This window comes from Schistocerca americana, chromosome 1, assembly GCF_021461395.2.
Source record: "Schistocerca americana isolate TAMUIC-IGC-003095 chromosome 1, iqSchAmer2.1, whole genome shotgun sequence".
NCBI lineage: Eukaryota > Metazoa > Arthropoda > Insecta > Orthoptera > Acrididae > Schistocerca > Schistocerca americana.
In genome coordinates, this window is record NC_060119.1 from 856436407 (window position 1) to 856463083 (window position 26677).

The window sequence follows — 26677 nt, forward strand, 5'->3', positions numbered from 1 at the left end:
GATTAATGTTTGTAAAACTGGATGCTGCTATAAAACATTATTTCAATAAAACGTCTTTGAGAACTTTAAGGAAAACAATTCTGTTTTGCACAGAATTGAATGTCCTGCAAAAGAGAGAGTAGCCAGTGGGAGTCAGTCCACAGTCAGTTGCCCATAGCAATCAGTCCAGTCGAGTGTTGGGAGCCATTATGTCTGCAATTCGCTTTTTTATCTTTTGTCTTTGAGCGACAGTAATATGTCTTCTGTTCTGAAAAGTGTTGCGCAGCAATTTCTCTTATGTGCAATAATGTGAATGGTACGTTTTCCTTTTGTGACCAGACAGATGTGCAACAGAATGTGAAGAATTGTCAAAGAATAGCGTTTTCATTGAAGAATAAACAGCCTGAAGACCAAGTCATCTCCTACCAAGGCGACGAGCAAGCATTCTCAACAACGAAAAAATGAGTACTTATCTTACGCTAATAATGTTCATCAAATTCTGTTTTGGGTGGTGCGGGGCCGCTCTTTCTGTAACTTTCCGATGTACTACATTACCACACTTACGAGCTAAAACAGTATGTAAAAGTTGATAAAAACTGCAATAACTTCTTATATTTTTGGAAAGAGGATCGCTTAAAGTTGGAGACTCACCGCAGGAGCGTCAGGAGTCCAAGCAGCGCACCTTCATCCAGAAGGGAAGGCGCAGGCACTGCTCGAAGCGCGCCCAATGGTTGCAGAAGCGGTCGCTGCCGGCGCAGACTGCTGGAACAGAGGAAGGCGTCTGCAGGGCGAGCTCATCTCCAGGCTAGCAGCCAGGAACACTGAGGGTACTCACCAGGGCGCGGGGGCGGCTGCGTGGGCGGCGTGGGCCGCCTCACCAGCGTGTTGCGGCAGCCGTACAGCAGGTTGATCTTGGCCACGTCCACCTGCAACACGTGCGCGCACGTCACCAGCTCGCAGCGTGAGCTCCACGCCTTATCATGCTGTCGAGGACTATTTTGACAGTGACTGGACTAAATAATACGAACACCTGATAATACAAGGAAAGTTAGGTTACTAGTATTACAGCCAAGTATTACTTCAACTTCCGAGTTGAGAGGCTGTGGTCGATTCCTCACCATTTGATGTGGACGTCTTCACAACTGAGCCAATCCCAACAACCGCGTGGATAGCTTAATGGGCCCGAATATTTAGTGGCGTTATAAAGGGGGCGACAAAAGTGATAGGATACCTCCTAATATCGTGTCGGCCCTCCTTTTCTCGGTGTAGGGCAGCGACTCTACCTCGCACGGATTCAACATGTCGTTGCAAGTCCCCTGCATAAATATTGAGCCATACTGCCTCTGTATCCGTCAATAATTGCAGAAGTGTTGATTGCTGCATTTTGTACATGAACTGACCTGTCTGTTGTGGCCCGTAAATGTTCGGTGGGACTCATGTGGATGGCAAACCATTCGCTCGAATTGTCCAGAATGTTCTTCAAAACAAACGCGAACAATTGTGGCCTGCTGACACGACACATTACCATCCATAAAAATTCCATCATTTTTTGGTCACATGAAGTTCATGAATGTCTGTAAATGGTCTCCAAGTAGACGAACATAACTATTTCCAGTCAATGATGGGTTTAGTTGGACCAGAGAACCAGGTCCATCTACGTAAACACAGCCCACACCGTTATGGATCCACCATCGGCTTCTACAATGCCTTGTTGACGGGTCCTTTGCTACGTGGGGTCTTCACCATCTTCGAACCCTACAATCAGATCCTATCTCTGAAATTGGGTGTCATCTGATCAGGCCACAGTTTCCCAGTTGTCTAGGGTATAATTGATATGATCTCAAGCACAGGAGTAGCGCCACAGGCGATGTCATTCTGTTAACAAAGGCACTAGCTTCGGTCGTCTGCTGCCATAGCCCATAACGCTAGGTTTCACCGCAGTGTGCTAAAAGACACGTTCGTCGAAAGTCCCAGATTGATTTCGCCGCTTGTTTCATACAGTTTTGCTTGTCTGCTAGCACTGACAATTCTAAACAAACCCCGTCTCTCTCGCTCGTTAAGTGTAGGCCGTCGCCCACTTTGTTATCCGTGGTGGAGATACTGCCTGACATTTGGTATTGTCATCACACTCTTGACACTGCGAATCTCGGAATATTTCCGAAACAGAATTTCCCATGCTCCAACTGCCATTATGCGTTCAAAATCTGTTAATTCCCGTTGTGCGGCCATAATCACGTCTGAAGTCTTTTCACATGAATCACCTGAGTGCAAGTGACCATTCCGCCAATGCACTGCCCTTTTATACCACGTGTACACGATAGAACTGCCCTCTGTATATGTGCACGCCGCTATTCCACGACTTGGTCACCTTGACAGGCTGATGGCTGAAACAGTTTCTATACAGAGTGTCAATTTTAACGGAAGACATTCAAGTATCTGGAAAACTACGTCTAGGTAGATTGTGCCTGCAGGTCACCACACGCATCTGTCATGTTTTAGCTAAAAGTTTGTCTAGCATGACGAAAGTGTCGGCTGAGCACACGATCATCACCAAACGACGAGCCCAAGAGATCTTTCACGCATCTAGCAGTTTTTTTTTGCTCTAATAAAACCCCATGTAATTCCAAGCATGTGTGTCAATTTTTACCTCTCTATCTACATTATTCCGTGGTTTATAAGTTCCCAAATTTATACTAATTTTTTGATCACCCGGTATTATCAGCACCTGACGAAGTTGATTCGTTTCCTTCAATTTACGTCTATGGTCACAAACTGTTATCAGATTACCGCTTTCGGTCTTTAATGATCATCATCAGATCTGTTTCATAAAATAATTCGTCTGCGACAACAGCCACGTATCTACTACACGTGTCTGAACGTATTGCATGTAATGTAATGAAAGATACGAAATTCACTGGTGAACTAAACTTAGCGATGTAGGAAGAAGGTCTGCTAACACATTTGTTACCAGTACCGTTAGATTCCCACTCCGTAGCGGGAGCGCTAACGCACACCGGTGAGTTTGACTCTAAGATGTTCGGTTCTGGTCCTTCTACAAGGGGTTCTTTTTAATTGAAGACATTGAAATATCTCAAAAACTACATATTGCTTCAAAAAAAGTTATAATTCCAATTGCTTTGTCTCGGACTGGTACATCCAATGTTACCACACTCGATACTCCATCCCATCAAGCGCGTGGGTGGCGGAGGCAACTTTGAAATCTTCAGTGGGAACCCCCTTTTTTTACTGCAGATTACGATTCCACAGCAATATTTCATAACTTCTAATTGGAAACCCCATTCGTGATGCTGTATTCCTCCGACATGACGTATCGAACAAGGGACTACTCAACGCGCCACTGCATCCATGGCTCGAGGCGAACGCTAATTTACTTTTCCAATGGGAGTAAGGGTTCAAACGTTGTACCGCCAACTTGAAGACACTTAGTGTTAGAAGTTATGAAATACTAGCTTGTACTACCCTTGCAGCATGGGGGCGGGGTTCCTCGAGTCTTTGAATGCTTCAAGGGCCATTTTAGTAGCATTTCGTGAATTACGACTGTGTTTACATTTTTGTTCCTCCGATTACAGCGCCATCTGTGGCGAAACGAAGAAAATGCTTCAGACAAAACATGTGAAGGTTTTACCGCAGAATCATAATCTGCAGTAGAAACGGAGGTTCCCGTTGAAGATTTCAAAGCCACTCACACACGGGTTGGGGTGGTGGGCCGTGTATGGTGTCGTTGTATGTCCCCTTTTGAGACAAATAAATTGGAACACCTTTTTTTGGTCCGATGCGTAGTTTTCCAGATATTTGAATGTCTTCAGTTAAAATTGACTCTCTGTATAGAAACTGTTTGAGCCATCAGTACTTAGCCTGTCAAGGAAGCTATGGTCGTGGCTTACGGAGCCTGATTATCACACTTTTGGGCTAAATTACAAACTTCCTCAGGATGTTTGGTGGAGTAAGAGTATATGAAACTGTTCTTGGTGATCTCCACACGGACTTTCAAACTATGTGTGAACCTCTTGCTGCCATTCAAGCGGAATGTGGTGTGCTTCAGCATCGAATATCAGACCCGTACTTCTATTCTCTCAGCAAGAACGACATAAACACGACGTGTCATTAGACAAGCATTCATCAGAGCCACCGGCATAAAACTCTTAGATGCAACATTACAAACACGTGTGACCTGCAGGCACGATCTACTTAGACGATATTCCAACCGTTAGTACCATGCCATATTTACAGTTATTGTCGTTATTATGACCGTGTGACAAAGAAAGATGAAAAGCCAAGTCGTGTGTACGCAGCAGTATCAGCGAAAGCAGTGCGGCTGAAACTGCACAAAACTAAAATTATACTAAAAATGCTGTAGCCACACCTGCCGTTTCGTAAGCGTCGATTGTGATTCTTTCAGGGAATGTGGCCGTCCTTGTCTTCCCAAGAAACATAATTATGTAATTGTTCAATCTTAAATTGCTTTGAATGGATGTCTTTAGTGGTTTTACTGTCACGGCTCAATGATTCCATACTGTATAAGGAAACAATATAGGCATATTTCGCTGATTTGTCAAATTAAATTAAATTTTGTGACTTCGAATGTCAGCTAGCAATCTTTTTCAACAAGCATTAATCATCTGCGTCTCTTCTATTCCACGAAGCTTTTCCAACACTTCGACTTCCTTGAATATACGAGGGGTGTTCAGAAAGTAAGCTCCGATCGGTCGCGAAATGGAAACGACTATGAAAATCCGATAAAGCTTTGCACAGATGTGTTGGGTAGTGTCTTTAGTATAACCCCAGTTAGCATCATGTCGCTCTTCTCATTTCTGAGCTCGCAGTGAGTGCGTAAAGATGTCTAGAAAATAGTGTCTGCCGCCAAGTACGAGGGCCTGGTGAGAAATTTCGCCTGAAGCTATGCAGCTAACATTACATAACTGTCGTGCTGTTTCGTCTTCACGACAATTCTCAGCCGCATTCTGCAGGGGCAATGAAGATGCTCCTGCATCGTTTTCAAATGGAAATGTTAGATTACCCACAATGCAGAACGCAATTGTCTCCCCCTGAGTTTCATCTCTGGTCACATGAACCGCTGTCTTTGAAGACAACATTTTGACACAGACAACGAGGTGTAGGCCAGCGTGGAGAATTGGCGGAAAGCACTGGCGGCTGCCTTCTATGATGAGGCTATTGAAAAGTTGGTACAACGCTATGATAAAAGTCTAAGTCAGAACGGCGACTACGTAGAGAAGTAGCTGAAAGGTGTAGCTAATTGTTACAAGTAAAACATTTCTGATGTTCACTGTGGTTTCAATTTGGCAATCAATCGGAGCTTACTTTCTGAACAGGCCTCGTAAAAGCCTTTACTTAGTCTGTGGAACGAACACTGTTTGTCAACGGGTAATATTTACTGAGTTCCGTTTCTTAGGTAGTTTTCACTATAATCAATTACTTACTTTGATCTTCAGTAGATAATTACACTACTGGCCATTGAAATTGCTGCACCACGAAGATGACGTGCTACAGACGCGAAACTTAACCGACAGGAAGAAGATGCTGTGATATGTAAATGATTAGCTTTTCAGAGCATTCACACAAGGTTGGCGCCGGTGGCGACACCTACAACGTGCTGACCTGAGGAAAGTTTACAACCGATTTCTCATACAAAAACAGCAGTTGACCGGCGTAGCCTGGTGAAACGTTGTTGTGATGCCTCGTGTAAGGAGGAGACATGCGTACCATCACGTTTCCGACTTTGATAAAGGTCGGATTGTAGCCTGTCACGATTGCGGTTTATTTTATCGCGACATTGCTGCTCGCGTTGGTCGAGATCCAATGACTGTTAGCAGAATATGTAATCGGTGGGTTCAGGAGGGTAATACGGAACGCCGTGCTGGATCCCAACGGCCTCGTATCACTAGCAGTCGAGATGACAGGCATCTTATCCGCATGTCTGTAACGGATCGTGCAGCCACGTCTCGATCCCTGAGTCAACAGGTGGGGACGTTTGCAAGACAACAACCATCTGCACGAACAGTTCGACGACGTTTGCGGCAGCGTGGACTATCAGCTCGGAGACCATGGCTGCGGTTACCCTTGACGCTCCATCACAGACAGGAGCACCTGCTATGGTGTACTCAATGACGAACCTGGGTGCACGAATGGTAAAACGTCATTTTCTTGGATGAATCCAGGTTCTGTTTACAGCATCATGATGGTCGCATCCGTGTTTGGTGACACCGCGGTGAACGCACGTTGGAAGCGTGTATTAGTCATCGCCATACTGGCGTATCACCCAGCGTGATGGTATGGGGTGCCATTGGTTACACGTCTCGGTCACCTCTTGTTCACATTGATGGCACTTTGAACAGTGGACGTTACATTTCAGATGTGTTACGAGCCGTGGCTCTAGCCTTCATTTGATTCCTACGAAACGCTACATTTCAGCAGAATAATGCACGACCGCATGTTGCAGGTCCCGTACGGGCCTTTCTGGATACATAAAATGTTCCACTGCTGCCCTGGCCAGCACATTCTCCAGATCTCTCACCAATTGAAAACGTCTGGTCAATGGTGGCCGAGCTACTGGCTCGTCACAATACGCCAGTCACTACTCTTGATGAACTGTGGTATCGTGTTGACGCTGTATGGACAGCTGTACCTGTACACGCCATCCAAGCTCTGTTTGGCTCAATGCCCAGGCGTATCAAGGCCGTTATTACGGCCAGAGGTGGTTGTTCTGGGTACTGATTTCTCAGCATCTATGCACCCAAATTGCGTGAAAATGTAATCACATGTCAGTTCTAGTCCAATGAATACCCGTTTATCATCTGCATTTCTTCTTGGTGTATCAATTTAAATGGCCAGTAGTGTATGTTAGTTCGCGCACTATAGCACTTAACTGTAGAGAAAACGTATCTGACGTCCAGACGAACACTATATTGGCGTCCACTATCCACTATAGTCTTAAATGTCTTAGGGAATCCGCAGAGGAACTAGTACAGAAAATTCAGAGAGCATTATTCACGCACAGCTACTTTACAGCGTCAAGAAGAAGCATTGTAATTTTTATAGTGACAAAACTGAACAATTGAACGCCATTGGATCGTAGAAGATTGTGAATTAGCATTGCTTTAAAAGTGAATAGATAGAAGCAGTGTTGCTAGATCTTTCGATTAGTTTCTTGCAGGTATTGTGAAACGCCCGCTGGAGTGACGTTGACAACACGACTATTGATACCAGGAAATACTAAATGTTCAGAATTTCAACTTTTTACATTCCTCAGTGCCAAGAGCGTACTGGGAGTATCTCGTTGAAATGATTATCCTACAACATCGACAATGCAGTGCCTGATGCCTCCTTTTGAAGTTTCAAATGCGCTTTTAAAAGGAAACCAATGACTGAAACTGACGTCATATTGACGGTGGAAGTCAATGCTTCAGCAAAGGCGTAAGTCCCCCGAGAGCATAACACATGTCTGATGGTAGCATATCATTCCGCGGCCGCGACTATCGGGTCGTGCTGGTTGCAAACACGAACACTAGGGCTGGTTTTCCGTAATCTGGGGAACGGAGGCTGTTCCCCAGGCGTAATCTGTCTAATAGATTTGTGGTCTGACCCCGCTACACCAGGTTAAACGCTTGTGGCTTTCCAGGACGGCAGAAGTTTTCCGAGAGCCGTTGAAGAGAAACCTGGAATTCCGGGCAGGAAGCCGCACCTTACATAAATGCTGTTAATGGGAGTAGGGAATCACCAATGGAGATGTGTACGTTCTGATCCCGAAAGCCGAAAGGGCTGAATGTTAAATAATTTCCTGGGGAATTTAGGAGCAGTGGAACTGAGAGTGGGCCAACAGCCCTTGGGAAGATAACAGAAGACGTAGGCCATATGGGGCGGAGTTGGTGTTTTAAAAGAGTGCTTCGGACTTCGGTAGTTAGTGATCCTCAGGAATCAATAAAATTGTTCTGCACATGTACAAGGACTCACAGGGTGTAGTGCGTATAAGTGCTGATATTTTTATATGTAGTACCTTAATATGTACACATATCAGTGGTTTGCGTGTGTGTGTGTGTGTGTGTGTGTGTGTGCGTGTGTGTGTGTGTGTGTGTGTGTTTCAAACAGTCATCCCGCAGACATGTCACAACCTTCACACCCTGATGATTTCTGTGTGATCGTAACTATACCACATTTTAATACTTGATCTTCTGCCCAGGGGAGAATAAACAATGGATTATTTGTGCAATGCACACTTTGAGGGCTCCCGGCAGAGGTTCGAGTCCTCCCTCGGGCATGGTTGTGTTTGTTTGTCCTTAGGGTAATTTAGGTTACATAGTGTGTAAGCTTAGGGACTGATGACATTAGCAGTTAAGTCCCAAAGATTTCACACACATTTGAACATACTTAGAGGTAATAACCAACCTAAAAACATATGACTTGTAATAAATATAATTATTAGTCTGCAGATGACGAAAATAGTGATGTAATGTTGTTTAGTATACCATCCTCGAATAGAACGAGAATAACGCTCGTTCAACCTATACTTGAGTATTGCTCATCAGTGTGGGATCCGTATCAGGTCGCATTGACAGAGGAGATAGAGAAGATCAAAAGAAGAGCGGCGCGTTTCGTCACAGTGTTATTTGGTAAGCGTGATAGCGTTACGGAGATGTTTAGCAAACTCAAGTGGCAGACTCTGCAAGATAGGCGCTCTGCATCGCGGTGTAGCTTGCTGTCCAGGTTTCGAGAGGGTGCGTTTCTGGATGAGGTATCGAATATATTGCTTCCCCCTACTTATACCTCCCGAGAAGATCACGAATGTAAAATTAGAGAGATTCGAGCGCGCACGGAGGCTTTCCGGCAGTCGTTGTTCCATACGCGACTGGAACAGGAAAGGGAGATAATGACAGTGGCACGTAAAGTGCCCTCCGCCACACACCGTTTGGTGGCTTGCGGAGTATAAATGTAGATGTAGATCCTCAGTCAGAAAAATAAATATCTGTAGTTATACCGTCACACCCAATACATTCCGTAAGTCATTACATGATGCGTTGCGGAGGGTACCTTTGTTGATACTAGTCATTCACTTTTCTATTCCACATGCAAAAGGAGAGAGGGAAGTGTATATGCCTGTGTACGAGCCCTAATTTCTCTTATCTTCTTGGTCCTTACGCGAAATGTTTGTTGGCGACAGTAGAATCATTGTACAGTCAGTCATTTCTCTAAATTTCCTCATTGGTGTTTCGCGGAAAGGCCATTGTCTTCCCTCAAAGGATTTCCATTTGAGTTCACGAATCATCTCCGTGATACTCGAGTGTCGATCGAACGCACCGGTAACACTGTCCTCACGCGCTCGTTCCATTTGATATCCCTTTGCAACGTTACACCTAGATATTTAATGGGCGCAAGTGTGTCAAACAGTACACCACCAATACTTTATTGGGACATTACATTACCGTGTTTCCTACTCAAGTGCATTAAATTACAATTTTCTACACGTAAAAATAAGCTGGCGTCCATTACAACAAACAGAAATTGTAAGTCATTTTGTATTCTCCTACAGTCACTCAACGATAATGCTTTCCTCTACACTACAGCATCATCAGCAAACAGTCATAGATCACTGCCCACCCTGTCCATCGTATGTTGTACGTAGAGGACAAGAGCGGACCTGGCACACTTTGCACACGCCGTCTTTGTCTCTGATGAACTCTCACAGCCCAGGACAACGTATTAGGTTCTGTTACTTCTACGAGCACCTAATGTATCGGTTGGAGAGGACAGAAATCAGACTAAGATGGAGCTGTCACTTTTTGTGGTGCTCGTGTTCCTATGCAGTGACCAGACCTGGCTTAAAAGAAAACAATTGAATCACTGTAGGGCGTTGACTAATGTTATAGGAGTAGTGAGTTTTAACGCTTTCTCAAGAGTCAGGGCGATGCTGACGCCCTTATGAGACTGATGGTACGTGTGTAGCATTGCATATAATTGATCTGGGTCCACCAATAAACGTTTCCGATCATATCGACATAGCAGTAGGTGGCATAATTCGCCTAGCACACCGCTTCTGGCCACGTCTGTGATTGAGAAATCTCGCGAGGCAGCAGCAGCGTTGAGGACTGCCTGCGTCCTGTGTCCTTAGAGAAACCACAGGAAGGAAGGTAGCAGGCACAAATGTTACATTCAATGACACCCGCGAACTCATATCGACGATTCAGTACCTGGCGTCGAAGTTACAACGAGTGAACCGCTCAGTTCTACGAACTTCCCACCCTTTGTTCTTCTTTTCCCATCATATGGGTGTATAATAGATGGGAGCAACAAAAGTCTCTGTAGTAAATCTTTTCCCCTCGTACTACGCTGCCATATATTTCTTTTGTACACTTAATAAAGAGCTGAAGCTGCTACCCAAAATATTGTGCTGTGTGTGTTAATGACGTTCAGTGCAGATTCAAAATTTGTTGGCAATCTTGTACGACTTCAGATGTTTCAGTTATCGCCATCATCAGACTGAGAATGAATACAACAGATACAATGTTTCTCGTCAGGTCGATGTCTATGGTGCAGTGTTCAGAACACTAGACTCCCATTCGGGAGGACGACGGCTCAAATTCCCGTCACGTCATCTGGATTTATTTTATCCGTGATTTCCCCAAAACGCTCAAGGCAAATCGTCCTTTGAAAGAGCACGGCGGACTTCCTTCCCCCTCCTTTCGTAATCCGAGCTCGTGCTCCACCTCTAATGACCACGGAGTCGATCGGACGTGAAACTCTAGTTTCCTTTTTTTCTCGTCAGGAATAGTACCTTTCTCTACCGGAAATGAAAGGGAATTCCAAATAAAATACGATCCGGTTGATGGAAGGGAAGAGGGGGAAAGCGATTACTTTTTCAGGCATCTACTACACATTACCTATTCCTTTAATACTAACACTACAAAGTGCTGTTGTCGCCATCTACTCCCCATTGTCCAGGTCATTACTCTCCCTTTTTCTTCCAACAATTGCACGCCTTGAGAAATGAAACGCTCATTGAGCTTGTGACCCAGCTTCCTCGATCATTTCTTGTTTTATTTCTCATTGCGCAGTATTCCCTTCTGAAACTATCCATACGTGCACCACTGATGGTGTGGTTACAGTCCCAGCGAAGATATAGGGAATTAGAGTAAGGCAAAATCACGTATTACAGTAGAGCATAATGGTCTCTCTCTCTTTCATACTCTCTCTCTCTCTCTCTCTCTCTCTCTCTCTCTCTCTCTCTTTCCTCTCCTCTCCTCTGACACTGATCTTTCTTTTTGTTTTCCATCCACCGCAGTAGAAGTGATACCATACTCCGTTTGACTGAATATTTTCCGATCTCTGAAACATCAGTTCAAATGTTCAAATATATGTGAAATCTTAGGGGACTTAACTGCTAAGGTCGTCAGTCCTTAAGCCTACACACAACTTAACCAAAATTATCCTAAGGACAAACACACACACCCATGCCCGAGGGAGAACTCGAGTCTCCGCCGGGACCAGCCGCACAGTCCATGACTGCAGCCACTAGACCGCTTGGCTAATCCCGCTCGGCTGAAACACCAGCACACGCATGCAAACCTCAGAGATTATATTCTGAGAAATACAAACGGTTCGATGCAGAATCAATTAATTTTCTTTGAATACCAGGATTTTGTCTATATTTGGGTGAACATACACCTTGTCTATTACTCAAAGGCACTAATGAGTTCGTAGCAAAATCATCGGAATATCTTAAAAGAACGGCTGTTCTCTTGATAACAGTGCATCTACAGATAACCTTTCAGTCCTTCGAAATGCGAGAGTTTAAATTCTGTGGATAATAACAGCAATCAGAGATCATGGCAAAAGTTTTCGAAAGGAAATAACTGCTTCACCAAAACCAAAAATGTGTGGAATTCTGTAAGGAAGGTTTCCAGAAAAGTAGTTCAGTCCGGCGGACGGCAGTAGCGTCCAATGAGGTGCGCACATGATCAAGATAGGCAGCTCAGACAACGGCGCAACGTGTATTCACCTTGCGTAAACAACAAAGCGACGTAGAAGGTTAACCCCTAAACGCATTAGTAGGGAAGCAGTGCGTTGCTAGTAAAAACATCAAGTTCCTATAACGTACTCTTTACGTCTCGCACTGTTCTGTCAGATCTGTTTTAAAAGGGAGAAATTTTGCTATGGTAGGAGGGAAACCAGCAAAAACGCAGAGCTCTGAGAGTTCTGACGGGAAAAAAGCAACGAAATGTTTTGAGATATGGAAGGATGAATGCAGATGTGTCTGGACTCGGCTTTAACGACTACTACTTGCTGTGCATGTGCTGTAACCAGACAGAGCTGCGGCATAACTTCGTTTCTTTCATCTCGGACTCTCTAAAACTAGGATGAACACCCGCAGCGTCCCAGTTGTCGAGAGTGTTAGGAAGTGATGAGCGCCGCGTGTCGTGACTCACCTCGCTGAAGCCTAGCCGCTGGCCGATGGTGGCTCGTGGGTCCCTGGGCACGATGGTGGGCGAGCGGCCGTCGCGCGAGAAGGCCAGCCTGTCGTAGTGCAACAGCGATCCTGCAACACGCGGACACCGCCGCCGCTGCAGATCTCAACAACGTCTCTGCACTCACAAAGCTAACGAACAGCACTGGGACAGACAGGTATGCAATAAACATGCAACTCCATTTCATAAAATTCCATTTTGTTGCTTGTTAAGTGTGTTTTTCACTTCCAAAAAGACACAAGCAAAAGCTCCAAACAACCACTATTACCTAACTGCCGTGACATGTGCAAACCACATGCTATGAATTATGACTTTCTTGTTTTTCTTGTTTATAAAGTTTCTGCTCAACGTTCTGTATACCACGCACTGACTCATTCCACGATCGAGTAGTTTTGGCTAGTATGGTTCCACGAAGCCTACTGAGTAAAAAGTAAAGAAAAGAATAACTCCTGGCTATCTATAACAGTAGTTCCATCTCTTCTGGGACCACTATCCTTGAACTAGATCAAATAGCCCAACAAACTTTAGCACCTAACTAATCTTTCCAATTAACAAAAAAAATTACAGCACTAATTTTTAAATGATGAAAGATAAATTCTATTTAGTTCATTCGAATTCCCGTATGTTGCTGTTTTATGGAAACAAGAGGTAATAAGTCGGTGTGATAGTTGGCACTGCTAATTTATAACCAATTTTACTTATATTTGGTTTGGTCTCTCCATATGCACATCCTGTGTCGTGCCCTGAGTTCATTCCTTTCTTGTTTTCATTGCTGCCACAATCTAAAAATCTACTTTCGCAACTGTCTGTTGCAGCGAATAGAATCAGTATTCTTAAAGTCCTTTTCCAATAATAATCGATACTCGCCAACACCCTACCGTCCAAACATTGCCCGTTCTGCTTTGCTATCTTTTCAGAGTACAACTAATTGCACCTTGGCTCGAATTTCACTATGTGAAAATATTCGCCCATTCAGTGTTAAGTGGTCTTAAAAGGACCCCCTGAGTGCGAGATCACAAGTTCAATCTTTAGCAAGGCTCATTTAAAAGTCTTGTCTTAACAATTATGAGAGGAAAAATATTAGCTGCTAATGACAGCAAACAGTTAGGGGAACAAGTAAATACAGATTTAAATAAAATGCAGGAACAAGTAAATAATCTGGAAAAACAATGGGAGGATATGCACACCATAATGGGAAATCAAATCAAGGAAGGAAAGTATGTGCGCGAGAAATTTGGTGTGCAAGTGGCTGCTAAATCTACTAACCTGGAAACTAACAAAACTCAATTTACTACAGCTGTAGGTGAATAACTACGTAACCATGATGGTAGATTAAAAAGAGTATAACCAAGTGTTGCTAACAGTAGTGGCTATGTAATATCTAATGGTGTGGTAGAATCCTCAGAAATTGAAAATGTGACACATCGTCTGTTTGTGAGATTTGATCCAAGTAAAAATGTACATCCTAAAGAATTTTGGGATGATTTTGAGGAGGTGTTGCCAAAATCATGGAACGACAAGCAAAAGAATTGGCTTTATAGCGTCAAATTTGATGGGTGAAGCTAGAGTGTGGGGAAATTGGGCAGTAGATAAATATGACAAGATAGAGGATTTTAAACAGGCATTTTTTGAGGAATATTGGGGCAAACGGAAGCAGATGGTCAGATGAAAAATATCACCCGAAGAAAGATACTATTAAGAAGTTTGTGCAAAAATCAGTCACAACTTTGTCATATTTGAGCTCTAAAGTGGAGACGGAACAGATCATTAGAGAGATAGAGAATAAGTTGCCTTTGTACTGGCGTAATAAATTAATCCCTGAACCTACGGATGATATTGATAAATTCATTCATTATGTTGAGAAGGTAGAAAATCTTCTAAAGGAGGAGGAGAATGCTAGGAGGGATTATAGGCCTCCTGTTAAGCAAAATGAAAGCAGAGCTGAGGCACATGCAAATAGAACAAGACTGCAAAGATCCAGTAATTAAAGAACCAGGTACCGAGGGCGACGGGGTGCTGTTCGAAGTAGGTGTAATGACAGAGAACGAAACGTTGAATATAGGCTGCAGCAGTCCACTGACTGCGCGGAGTGCCGTAGACAGCCAGACGAAAGAAATGTCAGTGACAATGACCGCGTAGGAGAGGGGGAAAACTAATGGCATTTGCAGGATGTGGCACCACAGGTTAAATCCGCTAGCAGAACCGTTTGTAAGGCACCCACCAACTGAACATCTTGGAGTTCGTATAGTAAAAATAGATGTTGCAGAGGAGAGGGACACTGTTAAAATATGTGTTTTTCATTGAAGTGTAGTAGTGTAAGAAAAGGTCATAACAGCGATTCCAGGAACCACGTTAATGAGGAACAGCTATTAGAAAATAACGATTCAGAACAGGATGTTAGTGTGAGTGAGCACTGCAATGCAGATGAGGAGCTTACAGTGAAATGTGGAATTAGCACTGTAATAGGGGAAACGGTATTAGAGGTACCTGAGGAAGAATATAGAAAGGCAGAGGAAGTTTTACATAGATTAGGAGTAGTGTCTCATAGGAGTAGTGTCTCATAGTGACGAAGAAGAAACAGAAGTGGAGGAAGCAGGGGGTTAGTTTGATAATTCTGGCAAAACGATAGGAAAGGTTGCATAATCCTATATTATTATTATTATTATTAAAGAAGGAGAGTGTTGGGAGAAGGGTTTTGATTTGTCAGTAGTGGACAGACTAATTAAATCTGCCACATTTAAAGAGGAAGAAGACTCCGTGAATATGTGCGTAATTTCCACAGAAGGTGCGGGATTCAATAGACGTGATGTAGTGCAATATTTGTTAGATGAACCTGATTCTGAAGTCAGAGAGAAAACTGCAGGACAGCCTATAATAGAAGTTATTATTTTTAATGGGAAGGTTCCTTGTTTACTGCATAGTGGTTCCGATTTATGTGCAGTGTCACAGGGTTTTGTGAATGCTCTCCCCGCTAGTAAGGAGTGGTTATAATGACAGTGAATGGCATAAATATTGTAGCCACAGGGAAAAGTAAGAAAGAAGTTAAACATGAAGTTATGCTACCTGTCAGGATCGGTGATGTACAGTTGGACCACAATTTTCTGATAATGAATGGCTTAAGCGTGGGAATGCTGGTGGGAGCAGATTTCTTACAAAAGTACGAAGGAAAAGTGGAGTTTGGACGTAATGAAGCGGTCATTGTGGTGAAGGGAAGAACAGTAGCTATTCCTTTTATTGGTAAAAGGCAATATGAATCCGACGAGCAAAGTGACAGACCTATACGTTACCGCCAAAAGAAAGAAAGAGGATATTGTGGGATATAATGAGTATTGCGAAAGGAAGGAAGTAGATCCTTCTGAGGTAGAAAACATCCGAATAAGAATTAACGGAAAAGTACAGGGATTATCGGATTTGACAGAAACACAAAAGGATGAGCTAAAACAAATTTTGAGCAGGCATCAGGAAGTGTTTTCTAACCAGCCAGGACTAGTTCGAGATTACGAATGTTATCTAACTGTAAAAGAGGATGCACATTTCTCCTGAAAGCCATTCGCTGTTGCGGAAGTACACAAAGAAGTTGTGAGAGATATGATTCAGAAAATGCTTAAAGCAGACATTATAGAAAGGGGAATTAGTGTGTATAACAACCAATTGGTTGTCATGCCTAAAAAAGATGGTTCTATTAGGCTTGTTTTGGACGCTAGAACTTTGAACAAAATAATATTGCAAGAGAGTGAGAGGTCTGAAAATATAGAAGAATTATTGCAAAAACTTACAGGTGCAAAATTTTTCACATCGATTGATGTAACTTGTGGTTATTGGAACCTACCCTTAGCGAAGAAATCTGGGAAATACACAGCTTTCGTGTTCGAGGGAAGGTGCTATCAGTACAAGGCTGTGCCCTTTGGGTTAAACATCAGCGTTTGTGCATTTGTTAGGGCAATGTTCCTAGTGCTAGGTGACCAGTTATTAAGAAGAATTACAGTTTATGTGGACAATGTGTTGATTTCAACTCCCACTTGGGAAGAACACCGTATGTTGTTGGATAAGGTTTTAGAAGCAATAGAAACGGGTGGAATGAAACTCAAATTAGACAAAACGGAGTTTGTGAGGAAAGAAATAAAATTCCTGGGACTAACTGTCAGTGGAAAAGGAATTACGCCCGATCCTTAAAAAATTAAAGCGATTAGGAATTATTTGGCACCTACTGCCCGAAAGGAATTAAAAGGTATGTTTGGTCTTTTTGGATTCTATCGAAAATTTGTGCCTGGACAATTATTCAATGCACCTTGTCTGAGAGAACTATTAAAGAAAAATGTACCGTTAGATGTACAAGTGTGTGTCAGAGGGCCTTTGAAGGACTTAAAGAGGCGCCGCTAAATAGTCAGATCGTAACCATCCTGATTTTGCCAGCCTTTCTGTTTTGGATCAGATGAATGTGGTTCTGGTCTGAGGGTGGAACTGTTCCAAATTGAAACAGAAGGAGAAAACCAAGATGACAAAACGATCGCGCTTGCTAGTCGATCGTTGCAACAGGCGGAAAGAACTATGACATTTCGGAGCCGGAAGCTCTAGCAATTATATTTGGGCTACATATATTTTAACATTACCTATTAGGCCACAAAGTAATAGTGTACAGTGACCATCGGGCCTTATCATATTTGCAGACATGCCAACTAAAACACGGCAGACTGAGGAGGTGGTCAATGTATACGAATCTTCAGCAATTTGATATAAAGTACGTAAAGGGCTCAGAGAACATTGCAGCCGATATATTGTCTGGAAATGTGAAAGAAAACGGGTAAGAAGTAGTTCCTTTAGGACAATGGGAATGGAGTGATGTTCTGTTGACAAGAATACAATTAGAGAAAGAACGACCGCTTAATCGCATTTGTAAGAACCTCAGGAGGGAACAAAATCAAGATGACAATATTAAACTGGTAAAAAGCCGGCTAGGTCATCCAGATTTTCCGAAAATAGCGGAATATTACAAAATACATCAGGAAATATGATTGAGGCGAAGAATGAAAGACGAGGAATAATGACGCATCTGTTTCCCAGAACAACATGTGGACTTACTGGTAGATTATGTGCGTAGGAAGCACGGGCATTATGAAGCCAGAAAAAGTACTGCGAAACTGAATAAGGTAGTAATTTTCGATATAATGTGGCGCAGGGTACAGAAAAGGCTGGAATCTTGTGGCAGATGTCAGAAGGTGCGAGCAAATAATACAATCGTACAGGGACAAACATATTCTGTAGAACCTCAGAATAGGCTAGATCTTGTAGCTGTGGACATGTTTGGCCCTTTACCTGTTTCAAGGTGGGGTTGAGAATATGTCTTTGTACCGGTAGATGGATTTACGAGGTATGTTACAAGGCAAACTCCAAAGTAACTATTAGTAAACTAGAGAAAGATTATTTTGTTAACATTGGGGTGCCGAAAGCCATGTTTTCAGATAATGGACCACAATTCATGTCCAAGAGGTTTGATGAATGTTTAAACAAAAGGAATATAAAACAAATAAAGATTTCAGCCTATTTTACCCAGGGAAATATGTGCAAAAGAATAACGAATCTAAATCGACTCTGTAGGACGTATTGTCATTAGAAGCACTGAGCTTGAGCCAACTACTTAGAATATTTTGAATTTCACACTCTTTCTGAAATGGCCATGGAGCAGAAAAAGAGGATAGCACGGGAAAGTATTAGAAAAAGGGCTCTGGAAAAAAAAGAAGACATGATGCGAGAGCGTGTCCTACAAGTTTTCAAGTAGGTGATTTAGTGCTGGTGAAACCAAGGAAAAAACTAAAAAGCTTACTGCAGAAACAAAAAAGTTCACAGATGAGTATGTGGGGTCCTTTAGAATTGTGGCCAAGCCTCACGCCAATGCATATAAACTAGAATATGTTAAGTTGCACAAACTTCTGGGATTGCGAAATATCACTGATTTAAAAAAGTACATACAGAAGGATGATGGGGACAGAAGTAGTTAATAGACCTAAGGAGACGCACATTCTTAGCGTCGTCAGGTGTATGACGAACACCAGACATCCTGAGTTGTTGAAAATATAATTTCTTTTTCGTTTTGTATTATCAACCAAACTCTTCAACAATCAGAACTTTTTTGCTATTTTCTTTCCTTCTTACCTATCGTAGTAAATAATGTATATAAAATTGTACAAAGAGAGTAAATGCCATCAGATAATAAGGGAACTAGTAAAAGAAAGATATTTTTGGAGGTAAATGATTACTAAAGACTAACACCAATGAATGTGGAGTGAAAGCTATGTACAAAGATATACTGAAAAAATAATGTAATGTGACTCCTTAATATGTGATTTCTAAGCCATTTTCAGAACAGGTAGAAATGATGTTTGAAGATGTTTGTGGTAAAGGGCATAAGAAAAGTGCCTAGTAGAAGTAAGTAAATAGATTATGTATCTGATGTTTATTTGAGAGCCACATAAGTTAGCGTGAATATTTTCAACATTTCCCGTAATTTTGCATTCTCTGTGTATCATAGCTTGTTTTACGTAAAGTCATAAGATATTTTATAGCAACTGTAAGGTAAATATTTTTTCTGAAAAGAAAAGTTAAAGAAAACATAAATTTTTGAAAAAAAATTGTTTTTTTTTTTTTTTTTGGCTTGCTTACATAGTAATAAGTATTGCTTTCAGCGGGAACTTGCTTAGGAATTCTCCCACTATAAAATGCACCAACCTTGTGTGAATGCTCTGAAAAGCTAATCATTTGCATATCACAGTATCTTCTTCCCGTCGGTTAAATTTCGCATCTGTAGCAAGTCATCTACGTGGTGTAGCAATTTTAATGGCCAGTGGTGTATATTAGGTTTCATGAACTGTACAATACCGACTGTAAAGAGCATTAAGTGGTTTATTTCGTTGCAAAATGATATAGAAATTTGTCAAGCAATTGGTTAAAGTATAATTTAATTTCGAGGAAAACTTGAATATTTGCTAATGTAAATCAATTTTATTACTCGCTATCAGGTCCAAGCCTTTGAAATCTGATGTAACATCGGAAAAATTGTAATGTATTTTTGATATTTCGTTCATTTGAAGAACTTGTAAGTAGGAACAATTTTCATTAAAAATCCCATAGTTAAATTTGTAGGTTCAGTTAAAGAATTCAGTAATAACATTGCCGTTACATGAACCTTAAATGCACTTAAAAGTAATTTTAGGTTCATGGGGTGCGTGTAACACAGCAAGTTATTACGGGATGACATTCGTTGCAGTTAGGCACACAACCATCTTGTACGGTGGCTGCAGGATGGCTTTGTTATTTATTTTTTTTTTTTTTCACTTTGCTCACAGCATAGCTGACGCTACCTGCCGTGAGAATTGCATAGCGTAACATTCAGTTGATACGAAGATTCATACCCTTTACTAATCTAAATAATCCATATTAGTTATTATCAGATTTTGGTACACAGCCTTTTGTTATTAATGGAATGACGCTGTCAAAATTTCAGATTTTTATTTATTACAGTTCTGGAGATAAAGTGTATTATCCAAAAGTCCTAAAACCTACGCTTGTTTTTTAAAACTAGGTTAGGAACAGTAACAGATTGACTTTCATTATCATTTGAAGCATTGCAAAGTTGTCAGTCCATAAAAATTAATTAATTAGAATTTTCTTTTTAAAACTTTAGTCACTTTGCATTACATAATACAAAAATCGGTCAAAATTATTATTTTATTATATTTTGTTGTGTGAGTGCGTGATAAGGATTGAGAGAGTGTATGTGGGACATACGTTAAAATCTAATATTTCATTTTACGTAAAACCTTGTACAAACGAACCGTGGGAAAGTTATATTGCAACCACGATTCAGGTGACGTATGTCTGTGTGAGCATGCTTTTGTGTAAAAGCAGCCAGAATGGCAGTTAGAGACGGAATAAGTTTATCAATTTGAAGAATATTTCGCACTTTGTTTATTTTGATTAAACAGAATACAAGAAATTGAAGTTTTGCTGACATTAATTACTATCAAATTAGTGATTGGATAAGGCAAGATTTTCCGCTAGAATGATCAGGAAGCAATGTTCTGTTTGGCCGTTTAGATCTACAACCAATCAGAATTGAGCCGTTCCCGTGCAAATAGGGGTGTGGTCAGACAGGAGAGTACCTCGATAGAGTAGCTTGCTAGCCAGCCTATGGGTAACACGATGTTAGATCGCTCCTTGAAAATATTCTGTAAGATCAGGAAATAGTGAGCTAATTTCGGTTCGAACATATCGTGACTGAAGCGGCTGGAGTTACGAACATTTTAATGAAAATTTGGTGTTTCTAAGTTAAATAGTTTGAGAGATAGGAGCGTGCAAACTTTCTGGTCGTAGTAGCAATTCCGCGTGGCGTGTTTCGTGCTCTCTATTAAATACTCTGGCGAGCACTTCTTACCAAGAAGACCTCTGAAACGAACGAGTGTTTAACTCGCAAATAGTTGTGGGTCTGTGGTTGGTAGAACGTAAAAATTAGTCGGGCCGGACTTGTTAAAATTCTGCCTGCTTTTCGAGTGAATATTTGTTATACAGACAGTGAACTTTCAATGATAATGTTTCACCATATTAAATAAGGACTTGATAGCTATTTCATGAGTTTCAATACAAATAAAAAACAGAGTTAATCTAATTTTAAATGCTTTTCTGCAAGTAGACTGAATATCCTGAACACCCGATTTTTTAATCATGAACTTTCAGGAAGTGACTTTCAACTAGTTACGCGGCCTCTGTGTGGTAGGTATTAGGTAGTGGTTTCATCGATGCTGCTTTACACTGCCTAGCATGTATCTGCTACCACAGAGTGAAGGGACATCGAGAAGAATCCTATCGATGTAGGTGGACTGAACGATAGCATTAAAAACAACACAGACGACCGACCCCGCCCCATCGCAGGTGGTAGTATTGAGAGTGCAATGGGAATTCCACAGTTAATTGCAGAGGAGAGAGCGGATAGGTGGAAAGAGTACGTTGAAGGGGAATATTTGTCTCACGTGATAGAAGAAGAAACAGGAATCGATTTTGAAGAGCTAGGCGACCCAGTACTAGAATCAGAGTTTAAGATTACTTTGGTGGACAAGATAACATTCCATCAGAATTTCTATAATCATTGGCAATAAAGTGACTATTCACATCAGTGTGTAGAATGTATAGGTCTGGCGACGTAGCATCTGATCACTGGAAAAATGTTATCCACACAATTCCGAAACAGCAAGAGCTGACAAGTGCAAGAATTACAACAGCTCATGCATCAAAGTTACTTACAAGAATAATATACAGAACAATGGGGAAGAAAATTGAGGACGTGTTACATGATGATCAGTTTAGCTTTAGGAAAGGTAAAGGCACCAGAGAGGCAATTCTGACATTGTGATTGATAATGGAAGCAAGGCTAAAGAAAAATAAAAGCACCTCCATAGGATTTGTGAATCTGGCAAAAGCGTTCAACAGTGTAAAATGGTGCAAGATGTTCGAAATTCTGGTAAGCTATAGGGAGATACGGCTAATATACAATATGTACTAGAGGCAAGAGCGTACAATAAGAGTGGAAGACCAAGAACATAGTGTTGGGATTAAAAAGGATGTAACCTTTGGCCCCTACTATTCAATATATACATCGCAGAAGCAATGATGGAAATAAAAGATATGTTCAGAAGTTGGACTAAAATTCAAGGTGAAAGGATGTGGATGATACGAGTCGCTGATGACATTTCTGTTCTGAGTGAAAGTGAAGAAGAATTAAATGATCTGATGAATGGAATGAACAGTCTAATGAGTACAGAACATGGATTCAGAGTAAATCGAAGAAAACGAAAGTAATGAGAAGTAGCAGAAATGAGAACAGCGAGAAACTTAACATCAGAATTGATGGTCACGAAGTAGATGAAGTTACGGAATTCTGCTACCTATGCAGCAAAATAACCAATGACGGACGGAGCAAGGAGGACATAAAAAGCAGGCTAGTACCGGCAAAAAGGGCATTCCTGAGCCAGAGAAGTCTACTAGTATCAAACATAAGCCTTAATTTGGGGAAGAAATTTCTGGTAATGTACGTATGGGGCACATCATTGACTGTGGGAAAACCGAAAAGGAAGAGAATAGAAGCATTCGAGAGGTGACGCTAGAAAAGAAAGTAGAAAATTAGGTGGACTGATAAAGTCAGGAATGAGGAGGTTCCTCACAGAATCGGAGAAAAAAGAAATGTATGGAAAAAAACTGACAAGGAGAAGGGACAGCATGATAGGACCTTTGACAAGAGGTCAGGGAATGACTTCCATGGTACTACAGGGACCTGTAGAGGGCAAAAGCTGTAGACAAGGACAGAAATTGGAATATGTCCAGCATATAATTGAGGACACAGGTTGCAAGTGCTACTCTGAGATGAAGAGGTTGGCACAGGTAGAGGAATTCGTGGCAGGCAGCATCAAACCAGTCAGAAGACAGACGACTAAAAAATAAAAATAAAAAGAATAGTTACCTTATTTCGTTGCAAAGCGACGCTGAGCGTATTTATTTCTCCAAAGAAATCCATTTGGTGTAGTATTTTTGAATACATACAGTATATGTTATTATGGTGCGGTCAGGAAGAAACATTGAGCGGTAGGAGAGCTTTACGACGACGTTACTGTCCACCAGCAGCAGCTGTGGTACACGTGAGATCCTTTACTTCGCACACATCCGATTCCTGATATAACGTGATCTACTATCTTCAAACTGTCTGCTCTCAGCCCTGTCCAAATGTGCTGTCTGTGGCTTGAAAGGATCTCGGGCGATGCGTCTGGTGCTGTGGTGGAACTTGCAGCTCAGTAAGTTCATATCTACTTGTATGAGGGCTCGACGCCGGAGGCCAGTATCTTGCCCGCTCGCTTACCCTACAGTCCGCGGTTTGAGGTTGAGGTTTCCTGAGGTGCGCATGCGCAGTCCGCTGCACGTTTATGTTGCAGGGGGCTCTGGTTGTCACCTTTCCCTGCGAGAACGTCACAGCCCTTCCCCATTCAGGTAGGCACCGCTTTTCTTATAAAAGAATGTATAAGCTGGCGAGCCACTACAGGTCTCCACAGTCGCAAATGAAGATGGCGAGCAGGTGTATCGTTGAAATTTTGTGTGGCTTCCACAACCCCCGTCTGGCACAACACCTGAGAACTTCAAAATCAGTTCTGTTAGAAAACATAATTTTTGTGCAAGGACGTACTATTCAGACCACAAAATGATATTCGCAGGCTTCATATAGGTCAGAATCTATTGAACCGAGTATCATTATAGTCACATCACTGGTATCTATCCACTTATGAGAATAGCGATAGCACTCACATGCATGAAATGAACAGCTGGCAGAGAGATCAAATGTTTGAGAGGCTTGTCTTATATCTCTGAGCAAAGAACGCGTCACGCTCCGGCATACCTTCAACAACAGGCTCCCATAACAATTGGAGCCAGTCAGTGACAAAGTACGTATGGCCCCTTTAACTAAGAAAAGAAACCACTCAGGGCAATGCCTTATCTTTGTTATACAGGGTGTTACAAAAAGGTACGGCCGAACTTTCAGGAAACATTCCTCACACACAAATAAAGAAAAGATGTTATGTGGACATGTGTCCGGAAACGCTTAATTTCCATGTTAGAGCTCATTTCAGTTTTGTCAGTATGTACTGTACTTCCTCGATTCACCGCCAGTTGGCCCAATTGAAGGAAGGTAATGCTGACTTCGGTGCTTGTGTTGACATGCGACTCATAGCTCTACAGTACTAGCATCAAGCACATCAGTACGTAGCATCAACAGGTTAGTGTTCATCACGAACGTGGTTTTCCAGTCAGTGCAATGTTTACAAATGCGGAATTGGCAGATGCCCATTTGATGTATGGATTAGCACGGGGCAATAGCCGTGGCGCGGTACGTTTGTATCGAGACAGATTTCCAGAACGAAGGTGTCCCGACAGGAAGACATTCGAAGCAATTGATCGGCGTCTTAGGGAGCACGGAACGTTCCAGCCTATGACTCGCGACTGGGGAAGACCTAGAACGACGAGGACACCTGCAATGGACGAGGCAATTCTTCGTGCAGTTGACGATAACCCTAATGTCAGCGTCAGAGAAGTTGCTGCTGTACAAGGTAACGTTGACCACGTCACTGTATGGAGAGTGCTACGGGAGAACCAGTTGTTTCCGTACCATGTACAGCATGTGCAGGCACTATCAGCAGCTGATTGGCCTCCACGGGTACACTTCTGCGAATGGTTCATCTAACATTGTGTCAATCCTCATTTCAGTGCAAATGTTCTCTTTACGGATGAGGTTTCATTCCAACGTGATCAAATTGTAAATTTTCACAATCAACATGTGTGGGCTGACGAGAACCCGCACGAAATTGTGCAATCACGTCATCAACACAGATTTTCTGTGAAAGTTTGGGCAGGCATTGTTGGTGATGTCTTGATTGGGCCCCATGTTCTTCCACCTATGCTCAATGGAGCACGTTATCATGATTTCATACGGGATAATCTACCTGTGCTGCTAGAACATGTGCCTTTACAAGTACGACACAACATGTTCATGCACGATAGAGCTCCTGCACATTTCAGTCGAAGTGTTCGTACGCTCCTCAACAACAGATTCGGTAACCGATGGATTGGTAGAGGCGGACCAATTCCATGGCCTCCACGCTCTCCTGACCTCAACCCTCTAGACTTTCATTTATGGGGGCATTTGTAAGCTCTTGTCTACGCAACCCCGGTACCAAATGTAGAGACTCTTCGTGCTCTTGTTGTGGACGGCTGTGATACAATGCGCCATTCTCCAGGGCTGCATCAGCGCATCAGGGATTCCATGCGACGGAGGGTGGATGCATGTATCCTCGCTAACGGAGGACGTTTTGAACATTTCCTGTAACAAAGTGTTTGAAGTCACGCTGGTACGTTCTGTTGCTGTGTGTTTCCATTCCATGATTAATGTGATTTGAAGAGAAGTAATAAAATGAGCTCTAACATGGACAGTAAGCGTTTCCGGACACATGTCCACATAACATATTTTCTTTCTTTGTATGTGAGGAATGTTTCCTGAAACTTTGGCCGTACCTTTCTGTAACACCCTGTAGAAGCCGGGGCACGTGCCCAGGAGACAGTTTCCGTCTGGACGAGGTTTAGTGACAACTGAATGAAATGAGTAAGGGCTAAAGTAGGAAATAGGAGGAAGGAGAAGAAATAGAAGAAGGGAGTGTGCTATAGGGCAGTCAGATATAAAGGGTGCTGAGAAGGATATCAAGAAGAGACTCTCATTGGACTGTGCTGAGCGAGAGTATCTTAAGACCTACATTTCCTTGGTAAGGAGATGTTTTTGTCTTATTCTCGACTTGAAGGTGGAGGCCAAGAACGCCATCGTAACGAAATGCAAACAGTACATTCTGTGTTTAGTATTTTGTTGATTACAACACAACAGTTATCAGCAATAAAACAGTGAAAACGGCATCGTGTTACTGTTGTAAACAGAGCGATTTTGGAGAGTGTGTTGTTCCATGCTGTGAATTGGTTGAAAAAACAATGACTGAAATGTGCACCTTTTACTTCATTATAAAGTCATGTTGAACTCAATAAGGGAATAAGCAGACTGAGCAACTGTGAAAGGGGAGACGTCGGCAGTGTGGTGGCGCGCCACGTAGGCGTTTCCCCGTGGTTTACACCGGCTGCGCCACTGGGCACTCATTCAGAGTTTAACGCCCTATCGATCTCTAAGTAATTAAAGATGGAACGTGTGGTCGCATTACATGACTATGGAGCGGGTTATTGGCTGAGAATGTTTTAAAGGAACCATTCCGCCATTCAAGTAAGTGAGTTAGGGATGCCGCGAAATCCTGCATCTTGGAGGGTGGTTGAAGATTTGAACTTACTCTTTCCGACTATGAGTCCATTACCTTAATCATAACGTCATCTTACTCTGTAAAGTACACTTTAATATGACTTTTGTTAGTTCTGCTTACTAAAATAAGTGAGATAAAGAAAATATTTTCCTTTTAATCCAGATTTTGGATTGTTACTAGCTCCAGTCAAATCATATAGCTTTTCCTCGCTTTTCTCAAACATTTGTTGTTGGATTCATTACCGGCAGGGCGCCTTGGCCGTTAATTTCTCCAGTCACTGTACATTATAAGCAATGTGAAGTTATCTTATACAGAAACATTATTGTG

The 26677-nt window shown here is 42.2% G+C and overlaps 1 protein-coding gene across 1 annotated transcript in view; it reads right to left on the minus strand.

Moving 5' to 3' along the window:
* The window catches only part of LOC124546823 (zinc metalloproteinase nas-15-like), a 127523-nt gene that overhangs the window by 7676 nt on the left and 93170 nt on the right, over positions 1-26677 (minus strand). Inside the window, exons 9-11 of the mRNA XM_047125065.1 lie at positions 12435-12544; positions 815-905; positions 631-738 (exon numbers count right to left, since the gene is read on the minus strand). Of these exons, the coding sequence (XP_046981021.1) occupies positions 641-738; positions 815-905; positions 12435-12544 (299 nt within the window). The 3' untranslated portion in view covers positions 631-640. The remainder of the gene's footprint in view (positions 1-630; positions 739-814; positions 906-12434; positions 12545-26677) is intronic.